General features: G+C 43.1%; 1 protein-coding gene and 1 long non-coding RNA gene across 2 annotated transcripts in view; one reads left to right on the forward strand and one right to left on the reverse strand.

The window, feature by feature from the left end:
• Positions 1-1,750: 1,750 nt before the first annotated feature.
• On the reverse strand, positions 1,751-2,284 carry LOC117880721. Its single transcript, XR_004646602.1, has 2 exons — positions 2,129-2,284; positions 1,751-1,807 (listed from the first exon to the last, which is right to left on the reverse strand). It is a non-coding gene; the product is annotated as an uncharacterized LOC117880721 (long non-coding RNA).
• The window catches only part of CCDC51 (coiled-coil domain containing 51), a 30,255-nt gene continuing 17,886 nt past the window's right edge, over positions 2,227-14,595 (forward strand). Inside the window, exons 1-2 of the mRNA XM_034777140.1 lie at positions 2,227-2,360; positions 13,309-13,655. Coding sequence (XP_034633031.1) covers positions 13,347-13,655 — 309 coding nt within the window. The 5' untranslated portion in view covers positions 2,227-2,360; positions 13,309-13,346. The remainder of the gene's footprint in view (positions 2,361-13,308; positions 13,656-14,595) is intronic.

A 14,595-nucleotide genomic window follows, 5' to 3' on the forward strand; every position in this document is an offset into this window, starting at 1 on the left:
AATTATAGGCCAGTAAGCCTGACTTCAGTACCGGGCATGAACATGATTTGTTGGGGAAGAGTCAACATGGCTTTTGTAAAGGGAAATCATTCCTCACCAATCTACTAGAATTCTTTGAGGGGGTCAACAAGAATGTGGACAAGGGGGATCCAGTGGATCTAGTATACTTAGATTGTCAGAAAGCCTTGTGACAAGGTCCCTCAACAAAGGCTCTTATGCAAAGTAAGCTGTCATGGGATAAGAGGGAAGGTCCTCTCATGGACTGCAATCTGGTTAAAAGATAGGAAACAAAGGGTAGCAGTTTTCAGAATGGAGAGAGGTAAATAGTGGTGCCCCCCAGTGGTCTGTACTGGGACCAGTCCTAGTCAATATATTCATAAATGATCTGGAAAAAGGGGTAAACAGTGACACGGCAAAATATGCAGATGATACAAAAACTACTCAAGACAGTTAAGTCCCAGGCAGACTGTGAAGAGCTACAGAAGGATCTCTCAAAACTGGGTGACTGGGCAACAAAATGGCAGATGAAATTCAATGTTGGTAAATGAAAAGTAATGCACATTGGAAAACATAATCCCAACTATACATATAAAATGATGAGGTCAATTAGCTGTTACCATTCAAGAAAGATCTTGGAGTCATTGTGGATAGTTCTCTGAAAACATCTACTCAATGGGCAGCTGTAGTCAATAAAGCAAACAGAACGTTGGGCATCATTAAGAAAGGGACAGATAAGAAGACAGAAAATATCATATTGCCTCTATGTAAATCCATGTTACACCCACATCTTGAATATTCCATGCAGATGTGGTCGCCCCATCTCAAAAAAGATATATTGGAATTGGAAAATATTTAGAAAAGGGCAACAAAAATGATTAGGGGTATGGAGTGTCTGCCATATGAGGAGAGATTAATAAGACTGGGACTTTTCAGCTTGGAAAAGAGACGACTGAGAGGGAATATGATAGTCTATAAACTCATAACTGGTGTGGAAAAAGTAAATAGGGAAGTGTTATTTACTCCTTCTCATAAACACGAACTAGGGGTCACCAAATAAAATTAATAGGCAGTAGGTTTAAAACAAACAAAAGGAAGTGTTTTTTCAGACAATGCACAATCAACCTGTAGAACTCCTTGCCAGAGGATGTTGTGTAGGCCAAGACTATAACAGGGTTCAAAAAAGAACTAGATAAGTTCACAGAGAAGAGGTCCATCAATAGCTATTAGCCAGGAGGACCTGGGATGGTGTCCCTAGCTTCTGGACAAGAGAAGCTGGAAATGGGAAACACAGGATTCATCACTTGATGATGACCTGTTCTGTTCATTCCCTCTGGGGCACCTTGCATTGGCCAATGCCAGAAGATACTGGGCTAGATGGCCCTTAGGCCATACAGGGTCGGACCATTCTCATGCTTGCAGGGAGCTGCTGGAGGTGAGCACCCCGCATCTGGCACCCCAAGCTCCTCCTGCACCCCAACCCCCTGCCCCAAGCATTTCAGGAAAATTTGTCAGACTGGCCACCAATAAGAGTTGGTGGCTGCACTCTGAGGCCACCAAAAGTTTTGTTGTGAGAACCCCTGCATTAGACCACAGCCTCACTATGACCACTTTACCAGTCAAGTTTATCTCCACAAAACCCAGTTACAGGTGCCACTGCTCCCCCAACCCTATTCCAAGGTGAGCAAAGTCCCCTCCCGGTAGCCAGACCCTCAGCCCGCCCACGAAGGGAAGAGCTCAGCAGTGACTCCCACCTCGTCCATGTCCTTTGCCTGTTTCTTCGGTTGCTTCAGAGGTTTCTTCTTACCACCTACACCAAAGGAAAAGGAAACAGTGAGGCGCAGAGCCGGGTGTTCGCATGCGAGCCCCCCACCCCCGGACCCTTTGCGGGAGGAGAGCGGCGCGCGCCCCGGAGCCCTCACGGGGAGAAAGGGAAAGGGGGGGGAGCGCGAGCGGCACCCACTCCAGAGCCACGCACGAAGGGACGGCGGGAACACAAAGCCCAGCAAGTCTCTGTTTCCTCTAGGGCCGATCCGGGACATGGGACGGGCTCAGCCTTTAGCCGCATTAAAGCGAACCCTAAGGGCCGGCAGGAGAAAAGGGGACACTAGCTTTCTAGAGACCCCGTTACCGTCTCTGCCCGACATAGCGTGGCTCAGGACTCAGCACCCTCACAAGCACAGCGCTAGCCCGGAAGTACAAGCCCGTCGGCTTATCACTTCCGCCTGACGTTATGCGGCCACCATACGGTTTCAGGTGCCCGCTTCCGAGTTCACCCGAGAGTGGTGAGCACTGCGCGTGCCCGAGCTAGGCGAGCCAAGGGTGTGGAACCGCGGCACGCGCGGAGAAGGGGAGCCGGGCAGGTACCGACAAGGGGTTGCAGGGAGATGGGTGGAACGCGCGGGGAGAATTGGAGGGAGGGGTGAGCCGGGGGGCGTAGAGGGAGTATTGGGGGGAGGCACGGAGGGGGTAGAGGGAGTATTGGGGGGAAGTGCTTATGAGATTAATTTCAATGGTCTGCATTATGCAAGAGTTCAGACTACAAAAACAACAAGGAGTCTGGTGGCACCTTAGAGACTAACAGATCTGTTAGTCTCTAAGGTAGGGTGACCAGATGCCCCGATTTTATAGGGACAGTCCTGATTTTGGGGTCTTTTTCTTATGTAGGCTCCTATTATCCCCCACCCCCATCCTGATTTTTCACACTTGCTGTCTGGTCACTCTACTGTAAGGTGCCACCAGACTCCTTGTTGTTTTTGTAGATACAGACTAACACGGCTACCCCCTGAGATTTGAGTTCAGACTAGTTTGTCATGAATTCCATGGAGATTTACATGTAAATCTCTTAGTTTAGAAATTGTATAAATATCAATAATTGCCTTTCTTTGAATTCTTTTTTGAGGTGAGCCCAGTCTTTTGACTCCTTCTGGCACAGTAGTTTTTAAGGTTTCAAAGTTGAAAATGGATTGAATATTAATTTATATTAGGTTTTTGTAAAATCTAAACAAGCCCTATTTGACATAACATGTGAAGATGAGCAACTGAATATTGCAACATGTACAAGTGCTTATGTACAAGTGCTAGAAGTGTAAATATGAAGATCAGGGGTGAGGTCCCATCCGGAAGAGGCGGGGCCTCTCAAGATTTAAAAGCCCTGAGGCACCGGCTGTGGCTGGGAGCCCCAGGGCCTTTAAATCAACCCAGGGCTCCCAGCTGCAGAGGTGGCTGGGAGCCCCCAGGGCTTAGGGGCAAATTAAAGGGCCCGGGGCGCCGGGCGCCGCGGAGCTCCAGGCTCAGAACTCCCACGGCTGCGGAGAACCTCGAGTCTTGCCGGGCTGGGGCCGGGATTTAAAGGGCCCGGAGCTCCTGTCACTGCGGGGAGCCCCGAGCCCTTTAAATCCCAGCCCAAGTCCGGCTACTGGCTCTTGCCAGTACGCCGTACCAGATTGGACTGGCTTACTTTCACCTCTGACGAAGATGGGTGAAATGAGAGTAGTGATAATAAAGAGGAATTATTTCAGCTCAGTACTAATGTGGACACGAGAACGAATGGATATAAACTGGCCGTAGGGAAGTTTAGGCTTGAAATTAGACGAAGGTTTCTAACCGTCAGAGGGGTGAAATATTGGAACAGCCTTCCGAGGGAAACGGTGGGGGAGAAGGACCTGTCTGGCTTTAAGATAAAGCTAGATAAGTTTATGGAGGGAATGCTTTAATGGGATAACGTGATTTTAGTCAAATAAACAGCGTGCCATCGCTGGTAAATAGTATCAGTGGCCAATGAGGGGCTGGCTGGAGAATCTTGCCTACATGCTCGGGGTTCTACTGATTGCCATATTTGGGGTCGGGAAGGAATTTTCCTCCAGGATAGATTGGCAGAGGCCCTGGAGGTATTTCGCCTTCCTCCGCAGCATGGGGCGGGGGTCGCTAGCTGGAGGATTCTCTGCTACTTGAAGTCTTTAAACCACAGGATTTGGGGACTTCAACAGCAGAGTCAAGGGAAAGGGGTTGGGACAGCTTTTGTGGCCTGCATCATGCGGGAGGTCAGACTAGATGATCATAATGGTCCCTTCTGACCTTAAAGTCTATGAGTCTATGAGCATCTTGGGAGAATGAGGATAATCAATGGGACATGGTAATACAGTAAAAGCTTTTTTAACTGGCATGCTGGGGAACGAGGAGTTCTGGTAAATTAAAAATGCCGGTTAACTCAGAGGGAGGGGTTTGGGGTGGACTTGTGCGTGGGAGGGGCTGCGTGGGAGGGAGTTTGGGTCCGGGAAGGGGGGGTGCTAACCTCCGGCAGCTCTCCGTCTCTGCTGCTCCTGGAGGAGGCACGGCCAGGCAGCTCTGCAAGCAGGTACGCTGCCTCCATCTGCAGATGCCACCCCCTGCAGCTGCCATTGGCTGCGGTTCCCGGCCAATGGGCGGGGAACTGTGGCGTCAGCGCTCAGGGAGGGGGGGACAGTGACAGAGTGCCTGCAGAGCCGCCTGGCCGCACCTCCACCAGGAGCAGCAGGGACAGGGAGCCGCTGGAAGTGAGTGCCCCCCCTCATCCAGCACCCCAAGCCCTTCCTGTGCCCCAACCCCCTGCCCCAAGCCCCCTCCCGGACCCAAACTCCCTCCCAGAGCACGCCCCGCAGCCCCTCCCACACCCCAGCCTCCTGCCGGCCCCGCACCAACCACACTATAAACCGGACTTTCAGTGCAGATCAGAAATGCCAGTTTATAGAGGTTGCCAGTTGGTGAAGTGTCAGATAAAAAAGCTTTTACTGTCCCAGGGTACAAAATATGTAGGAATGACAGAGTAGGGTGCACTGGTGAGGGAGTGGCACTGTATGTGAAAGAAAGCATAGATTCAAATACAGTAAAAATCTTAAATGAATCAAATTGTACCCTAAAATCTCTATGGATAGAAAATACATGCTTGAACAATCATAGTATTGCAGTAGGAGTATACTATGGACCACCTGACCAGGATGATGATTGTGAAATGCTCAGGGAGATTAGAGTGGCTGCAAATGCAGGAAATGCAATAATGCAGGATTTCAACTATCCTCATGTTGACTGGGTACACTTGGAGCAGCCTGTCTTGGATACCATAATAGGAGAGGCAGTTTTTAATGTAGTCCTAAGTTTAGCATAGCATCTGGTCCAGGGGGTGACTATAGCTGAACTGCTTGGGGAAGAATGCCTAAGAAACCTACCACAGTAGCATTTAACTTCAAAAAGGGGAACACACCAAAAAAAAAAAGTGAGTGAGTTAAATGGAAATGAAAAGGAACCATCACAACGGTGAAGTACTTGCAAACTGCACGGAGACTATTTAAAAACACCATAACAGAGTCTCAAACTAAATATATACACCAAAAAAAAAAAAAAAACAGTAAGAGAACCACAAAATGCCACCATGGCTACACAGCAGAGTAAAAGAGTCAGTTAGAAGCTGTGATGGGATGCCCGGGGTGCACCCTGGGACTCTGGGACCACTCTGCCCCCTTAACTCACCAATCTGAGTTGTCACTCACAATGCATTACTGGTGACAAACAGCAAATCCCTCCAGGTGCTGTTATCACTCAGTACAACTCCATCCAGCCAGATTGCATGAATGCTCCCAGAGCCATTCACAAATTACACAGAGAAAGGCACCAGCCAAATCCCCCCAGCTGCCAGCCTTATACTACAGGGATGTACCATCTTGCACCACTCAAGATCCTTTCTTGTTCAACACTCGCCTTGGCTAATATCTGGTTGATCTCCAACTCACAGCATATTTTAGTGATAACCATACAACACAATCTCATAACTTCATATGTACCAATGATGTACATATTTAGATAGAACAATGGCTTTCAGCAGATCATAACCTTTCCCATGATACCTTACACAGCATGGTTTATATGAAATATCACAATTATATACAAATGATGAATATGGAGGTTACAGGGTGCTCCCCCGAGGTATAGAGTGTCACAGAAGCAAAAAAGCATCCTTTCAAAATTGGAAGTCAAATCCTAGTGATGAACATAGAAAAGAGCATAAACTCTTAAGTACATCAGAAGCAGGAAGCCTTCCAAACAGTCAGTGGGGCCACTGGACGATCCAAGTGCTAAAGAAGCACTCAAGAAAGACAAGGCCATCTCTTGTTATTAGTTTAGCCAGACTGAGAAGAATGGATCACCATCTACTGAGGTGAAGGCTATCCAAATTCTACAGCCTCCTTTCCCTGTAGAAGGTGGACCAATGTTTGATAAAACCAAAACACTCTACCTTACCCCACTTACCTAGCCAGAGGTTCACGTCCAGAATCTTCTGTCTTCCTTTGCTCATGGGACAGGAATTATCCGAGAGAAGATCACTTGGACATTTTTCTTCTTCAGCACGCTTTCAAGTTCCCTGAAGTAATCTATTATCTGTGAAATAGTCCATGACACAGTGTCATTAGTGCCAATGGATCCCTTCCTATCAACTCAAAAACCTATCCGGTCTTAGAGTACCGAATCCCTAGCCAGGATCATCCGTCTTCCTTGGACGGTTGGAGAAATCTTTGTGGACAAGCTTGATTTTTCTTACAGGTTGGGCTGAGCTGCCATCCACAGAGATGTCCTGTGCATCTCTGAATTCCCTTGGACTATTTGTATCTAAAGAGGTATCTTCCATAATTTCTACACTGAGGACCTGGTATCAATTGGAAACTTCTAGCTGTGTGGAGTTCCTCCCTGTCCTCTTCTTTCTTGAAGCCACAGCCGCACATCCTTGACTGTCTCCTGCCATGTAAAATGCCATCTTGACCTACTGCCTCCGGTGGTTACGAACTGCGAGGCCACTTCTCTGAATTAGTCTCTCCCTGACTCCTTTGGTGGCCAACTCCTGGGAGCAGCTGGATGAATTAACAGGCTACACTCACCTCTGTAGCATTTCCCTGTCTGCCTGTATATGCACACACAGAGCTCCTGGCATTTGGGGGGAGAATGGGAGATCCTGGGATAGAGGGAGGAGAAAATGGGGGGCACACACAGCCCCTGGCATGGTGAGGGGGAGAGAATGGAGGACTGTTTTGGGAGAGGTTAGAATGGAGATCCCGCTTACAGAGGAGTGGGGGAAACAGGGAACACACAGAAACCTTGGCATGAGGGAGGCTGTGTGTAAAAAGAACAGAAAATACTCCTACTTTAAACGTTTGGGTTATTCAGTACTCCTTGAGTGAGATTAAAATAAATACCCATCTATATTTGTCTCCTATTTGGGTATACTAAGTTGTTTTTAAATTTTTACAGTTTACTACCTATGTAATGCCAATAACAAACAATTTGCATCTGCAATGGCTAAGTGACAATCTAAACACGGTCAATGTGAAACTCCTGAGTACAAAAGGCATCTGCAAGCTAATGTGTATAACACAATCAACCATGCTATGGAAACTTTGCCCGGATGTGAAAAGAGATTGGCATTGCAGAGAGAACGTCGGTTAAATTACTATACGATGAAAAGTGGGCTAAAGCCTTAATTCCAATTGCAAGCAGACCACGGTGGATAAAAATCATATTTTTTTTATAATGGTTTTTGAGGGAAAAAACCTATCTAAAATGGTTTTAATTAAGATACATTATAGCTCAAAGATATCTCATCACGGAATAGGGATTATAAATTCTAATTCTATACTATGAGACAATATATTCATGTAATGCTTAAGAAAAGTTTTGTAAATGAGTTCCAATAGTGCATGGATTAGGGACCCAATTTTATGGGGCTCCAGGGGCTTTTGTATAGATTATTTAGGTTAATCTTTCTATCTACCCAATGGGACTCAGTCTAGAAGATACCATCAGAGATGCTTAGTTTTGCAGTTCTCAAACTGTGGATTTGTGTCTCCAGAGATAACGTGCTTGTTAACAGCAAAAATGTTTTTAGATAAATAAATAATATGTCGTGGTGAGAAATAACAGACCTCAACTCTATTGTCCCTCTGCAAATTTGTGTACACAGAGTCAATCCCTTACCTCTCTCTAAAGTGCAAAGTTTCAAAAAGTTCAATGAATAGAAGATTGTTGGGTCCGGAATAGATCTGGATAAGGAGAAGAAGTCTGGAGATAAATGTGAGAAGAGAGGGACAGGCAGTAGAAACAAAAGTGTAACTGTTTGAGCAGCATATTCCAGAAGTCTTGAGGTCTTTCTGAGTGTAGCCTTCATTGATTTGACATCTTCCATACTATTCTCTCACTAGAAGGGAAAACCTATAATGGCAGCAGGCTGTAAAAGAGACCCAGTTTGGGAATATTTTAATGAAGTTATTCTACCTGTGCGTAAGACAGGCATGTGTGCAAAATGCAAACAGGGCAACAAAGAAATGCAAGGCCTGGTTGCCCGAATGAAACAACATCATGAGAAGTGTTTCTTCTCAGGTGGAATCTCTGTTGAAGATGATGAAAGGAACATGTCTGAACATGCAGGATCTTCAGGTTGATAAACTTTTTTATTTCTTACTTCTTTCTTAAGGACTGCCTGTCTTCCTTCTGGACTATTCTTGAATTCTCATGTTTGAGCAAAAAATACAGCTATTACTCTATGGTACTATCATTTTAGATGCAGTTGTGATAAAAAAAATAAACAGCTGAAATAGGCAGATCTTCCTTTTACAATTTCACCTTTAAAGTAGTACTGAGTATCAGTGACTGCAGTGAGGAATACTAAATGAGCTGCATTGACTTCTTTTGTTTAGGAGAATCCATCCTCAACATACAGTATTCTGAAGACTATCCAGCTTCAAGATCACCATCATTTTTTATAGTTTCAGAGTTATCTGCCAATGATAGTGTTTCAGTCACATCATGTATGTCACATAGCCACAGTATATCACCTGTAGCAAAAAGAAAAAAGGTCTCCCTCATCCAGAAACAACCATAGATAAGTTTGTGATAAGAACCATCAGATTACAAAAAGAGGTAATTGATGAAAAAAATGCCCAGTTTGTTTATGCAACAAACTTTCCTTTCCACGTGGTTGAGAACCCACACTTCATTAACATGGTTCAGTCATTAAGAGCAGGATACAGTCCACCCAACGGAGCAGATGTTGCAGGCAAATTGCTGGATAAAGTGTATGAAAGAGAAATTGAGCAGTGTGCAAAAGGTCTAGAGGGTGAAATTGTTAACCTGAGTCTTGATGGGCGGAGCAGTGACCACAATGATCCTGTTGTATGTGCTTGTGTGACAACAGAAGAAGGGAATGTCTTCCTTACAGAAACAATTGATACATCAGAAAATGCACACACAACAGAATACTTAAAAGAAGTAGCAGTAAAAGCTATAACAAACTGAAAAAAATTCAAATATCTAGTACGCAGCTTGGTCATAGACAATGCAGCGAATGTATCCAAGATGAGAAGAAATTTAGAAGAGAGTGAAGAGAGTTCCAAGCGAATAACATACAGTTGCAGTTCTCATTTGATGCACCTCCTAGCCAAAGACTTCAGTGTTCCAGAAATAAAGGCTAATACTGAAATTGCAAAATACTTTCATAACAACCACTTTGCAGCAGCTGCTCTGAAAAAAGGGGGAGGAACCAAGCTAACACTCCCACAAGATGTGTGATGGAACTCAGTAGTGGGCTTTTTTTGAGCACTGTATCAAGAACTGGCCTAATCTGATGACAGTTTGTGAACAAAATTGTGAAAAAATAGATGGCACGGTCACAGCCAAAGTTCTCCACATTGGGTTTAAGAGAAATGTTGAACGCATGCTAAGTACCCTGAAGCCTGTTTCTGTGGCCTTGAACAAAATGCAGGGAAATAGCTGTTTTATTGCTGATGCTGTTGAAATTTGGAAGGAACTAAGTGAGATCTTAAAAAGAGAAATATGCAATGATGGAGTTAAATTACAAGCATTAAAAAATGAATGGGACAAGCACTATCTCTAGCTCATTTTCTTGCAAATATTCTCAATACTCGGTACCAGGGTCAAACCTTAACTGCTGAAAAAAGAGAGTTGGCTATGACGTGGCCATCCATAGAATCATAGAATATCAGGGTTGGAAGGGACCTCAGGAGGTCATCTAGTCCAACCCCCTGCTCAAAGTAGGACCAATTCCCAACTAAATCATCCCAGCCAGGGCTTTGTCAAGCCTGACCTTAAAAACCTTGAATCATCCCTCCATAATGCCAACTATAATAAACTTCAGAGCTAAGGGTGAACCATTCAAGAAATATATGTTTGCTGATGATGTTTTAAAGCAAGTCACACCAGTGAACTGGTGGACATCACTTAAGCACTTGGTTTCAGAGACTGTTGAAGTGATAATCTCACTTTTAACAGCAGTAGCTTCTTCTGCTGGTGTAGAAAGAATATTTTCTTCCTTGGACTAATTCATTCCAAATTGAGAAATCGTTTGGGACCTGAAAAAGCAGGAAAGCTTGTTTTTCTTTTCCAGATTATGAACAAACAGGAAAATGAAGGTGAAGACAACTGAGTTAGCTGCAGAAGCCAATATTTTAAGTTGATCTGGCTGACCCAGTCCCTTTAATTTTTGTTGTTGTTTTTTTAAATATTTCATTTAACTATTTTAGGTAAAAACAATTTTAACAAAAAACAAACCTGATTTTAAAAAACTTGAATGTTTAACTAAATTCAAAAATTCATATGCTTGTTCTGTTAAAATATTATATGTTTACTGTTGAAGAAAAACATCCAGAATACATAATGTTGTTGTTCTTTTAGTTAAATAAAACAATTTAAATGTCTATGTGGTGATGTTCTCCTCCTAATACAGCATGGCAAGAAATCCTCCAAATATTAATGATTAACCTGTTGAATTGGAGGTAGTTCACCTCCCAATGACTTCACCTCCCAATGACTTCATAAATATCTGCTTCAATTACCTTTGGTAAATGAAATAACCAAACAATCATTCATTTTCTGATATAGCTGTAAAACTAATCTGAAAATTTTTCAAAATAAATCTCTTTAAAAATGTATAGTGTGTACCTTCTAAAAATGAAACCTACATCTATCTCTGAGTTGTGAAGAATATGTATTAAGGTTATAACAACCAACAAGAATGCATTTTTATGTAGAAATACATGATTAAATCGAGTCTTCCTGACTAATGATTTAAATCATGATTTTAAATCAAATCCACCCTGAAGTAGACAGACGTAATCAAGATGATGATTGTTCTCTCTTTGATAAGCATCAAAAATCTCTAACATGGAATGAATGTGACAATTGTGATGAGAGATTTATAGGGGCTGTTGTAACTGATGACACTTGTAACTGACATAGAAAGTATAGAAATGCAATTAAATATTTTTTTCTGCTGAAAGTAACATGGATCCTGCCCACAGCCTCCTGAACTATGTACTCTAACTTTGGTTAAAGAACAGCGGATTGCTAGAGTATACCCTGTAGTATGTGTACAGAATTCTGTGTACAGAATTCTTGGCCAATGGTTTGGTTATAGTTAAGGCTACGATTTGGTCACGGAGGTCATGGCAGTCATGGATTCCGTGACTTTACCGGACCTTTGTGATTTCTTCAGCTTAGGCTGTCAGCAGCTGGAGCTGGGGCTATACTCCCCTGCCCCACGGCTTGTGGCGGGGGCTGCAGCTGGGGCTGTGTGCCCCTGTCACACAGCTTGTACGCTTATTTTTAGTAAAGGTCATGGACAGGTCATGGGCTCCATAAATTTTTGTTTATTGCCTGTGACCTGTCCACGACTTTTACTAAAAATAACCATGACAAAATCTTAGCCTTCGTTATAATGAACGGGTGATCAGCTTTCCACAGGTGTAGCAAGGTGTCTTCTACATTCATTGAACTCACTGCCTTCAGTGGTTATTTTGCATCACAATACAGTGGATGGACAGGTGAGCCCTTGCCTCCACTTGAGCCAGTCCAGCCCTCTGTTTTCACTTAAACTGGATAACACAGAGCACAGTCTACTTGAGCAATGAAACTTGTGACCCTCTAGTTAGTGTTTGCACTGGTGTGAGGAAATATATTTGAAAAAATCTTAATTCTAAGTTAATTAAACAAGGTGTGTTTGTCTGGCAGTTTATCAGCAGTCCCATGCAAAAAGCTTGTATTAATTTCCTAGGGTTTAAAAAAAAAAAAAAAGCTTAACCGGGGGCAGTCCTGTGGTGGATGGAAGTGCAGCTGCTGATGAGAATGTTTTATTGTTAAGCAGTTCTACATGACTGCTTCTCCATTGTAGGATAAAATCTGACCAAAAAAAAAAAAGTGCAGCTTCTGATTGAGAAGGTTTTATCTATACACACCCAGCCTCATCAATCAGCTAAAAGGAATCCTAAATCCTATTTAACTACCTGTTGCATCAGATCTACTTGGGACCCAACTTGCTACCAAGTTTTCTGTAGAGAGTCAATGTTTTTGTAAGATTTCTGTCAACAATGAAAACTAAAATGGCTATTGATAAATTTCAGCCAAAGTCCAATTTAAAAGATTTCCAATTAAAAATTGTAAAGTGAAGCCAAACAAAAATTCAAAAGGCATAGAAATTAATACTGAAATTTCACACTAATAGGGTATCTACTTTTGAAGGGGGAGTGGGGAACAATGTATACACCTTTCTAGCCTATTTCAGAAAGCAACCCTTTCTGTGGAGCCATTACTAGCTACTTTGATGATCTTGGTGGTTCATGTCTAGATTTTAGTTTTCCAGATACTCACATGTGGAAAAATTATGTTGAATACTAAATTTGGCACTCCCACTGTTTTACCTCTGCCCCTTGTGTATTTGTCTTTCCCCACCCCAGTATTTAATTTCTCTTGGGGGAAGGTGTCTTTCCCCCCCCCCCCCCTTCACTGATCTTTTTTTGTCTTTCCCTTTTTCCCTCTGCTTCCCCTCACCTCCTCCCAGGATCAATAGCAGGAATGGAATAGTGCTAAGCTCAAGTGTGGAAGTGTATAGTAAACAGATCCATAGGTAAATTACTTCTGTGTTTGAGTGCTATGCTTCTTTGTGGCAGTTGCTATTGCTTCCAGTTCTGCAAAAGTCCACTACTCAAGGTCCCTTGAGTGAATTAGTAATCGGGAGGCATCACGGCAATATTTATGAATAGCAGAAAGGCAAGAATATATGGCAGAACTGCCATACATAAACATTTTGATGAAAACCATGGAAAGTATCCTAGTGCAGCCTAGGTAAGTAATGGTTATGGAGCCATCATTAGTGTTAATTTATTGATTTTTAACAAGCACATCTGAATCTTTTTACAGCCTTATGTAAGTTAGATTTAAGAGGTATGTATTCATTTCCTTTTCATTTGGTGACTCTTCTTTGCTTCTTTATCCTTGCAGTGGTGTTAATCAGTGATTGGATTCAAGATTTAGATCTCATGAGGTGTAATGGTACCATATCCTCAGTGTGGTATGGCATGCAATATCGCCATTCGTTTATACCGAGGAGCCAAAGAATGAATTTACATGTACTGAGGACTTACTGCTCACCAGTACCTAAGAGGCCTGAGACTAAGACTGCAGTGGAAATGGCCATGACACTTTTTCATCGGATGACAGAAGTAGGGAAAGTTTTGGGAAGAAACTCGCTCAAAAGAATCTCTACAACAGTCAAAAGTTGGTGGGATAGATATGAAGAGTTTGTTGGTCTTAATGAAGTTCGAGATGCTCAAGGAAAAGTGACAGAGGTAATACTTTGCATTGTTAACATACAGAGACAATGTGGAAGGCTAGAAGTGATCCGTTGTCTTGTTAAAACATAAGTTCTAGCTTTGAAATATAAAGGAAAACTGTTACACTTCTCTGGGGCACCCAGGGTTGGGAGGCTTCTCACCAACACCTGCCTTTAGCATGAGGAAGTCTTGTCTATCCTTGCTGTGGTTCAGTTCCCCAATATCACCAGCCTGTGGTTACACAAACACTGCCTTCCAGGGCTCCTCAGGCCCTGCTGTTTCTTTACAGGTTAATGATAGGTACACTCCAAACCCTGAGTCTTCCACGTATCCCTCTGGAGTGCCCAGCCTCTGTTCCACTGGATGCTTCCAGAATTAACAGATACCTACTTCCAAAAGAATAGTACACACCAACTTACTAGTTTCACCTCAGGATCACCACTCTGCTCAATACACAGTCCTTAAATACGTTTTTAATGACAACAAGAAGTTTATTTAATGCTGAGCAAAGATTCAAATAATAACAAGTAGATAGAAGTATTGGAAATAAAGGATTATATATAAAATAAAATCATAACACTCATTCTAGAACCTACTAATGCCCACCAGCGTTTTTCAGCCAGATAGGCTGCCATGCTCTCAGCTTGTCACCTCAGCAAAATATTCAGAGTGTAGCTCTGTACCTATAGTTACAGTTATACTAGTTCAAAAATCCATGGTCTTCACTTGTAAACAGGACTTTTCCCCCTGCTGGTTTATTTCTTCTGTAAATTCCCTCTCAGAATGTAAATGGATGCCCATTGTGAACCAATACTCAATTTCCATGTAATCAGACATATAGATAAACGTCTCTTGCCTGAAGAAACCTGTTTTCTCACCTTCTGGTGACCAGACCAAAGACATAGACCTTAAGAGCATAGTTTTCAGTATATACATGTAACTCCTTACATGTTAT

Source organism: Trachemys scripta, chromosome 7 (genome assembly GCF_013100865.1).
Source record: "Trachemys scripta elegans isolate TJP31775 chromosome 7, CAS_Tse_1.0, whole genome shotgun sequence".
Lineage (NCBI taxonomy): Eukaryota > Metazoa > Chordata > Testudines > Emydidae > Trachemys > Trachemys scripta.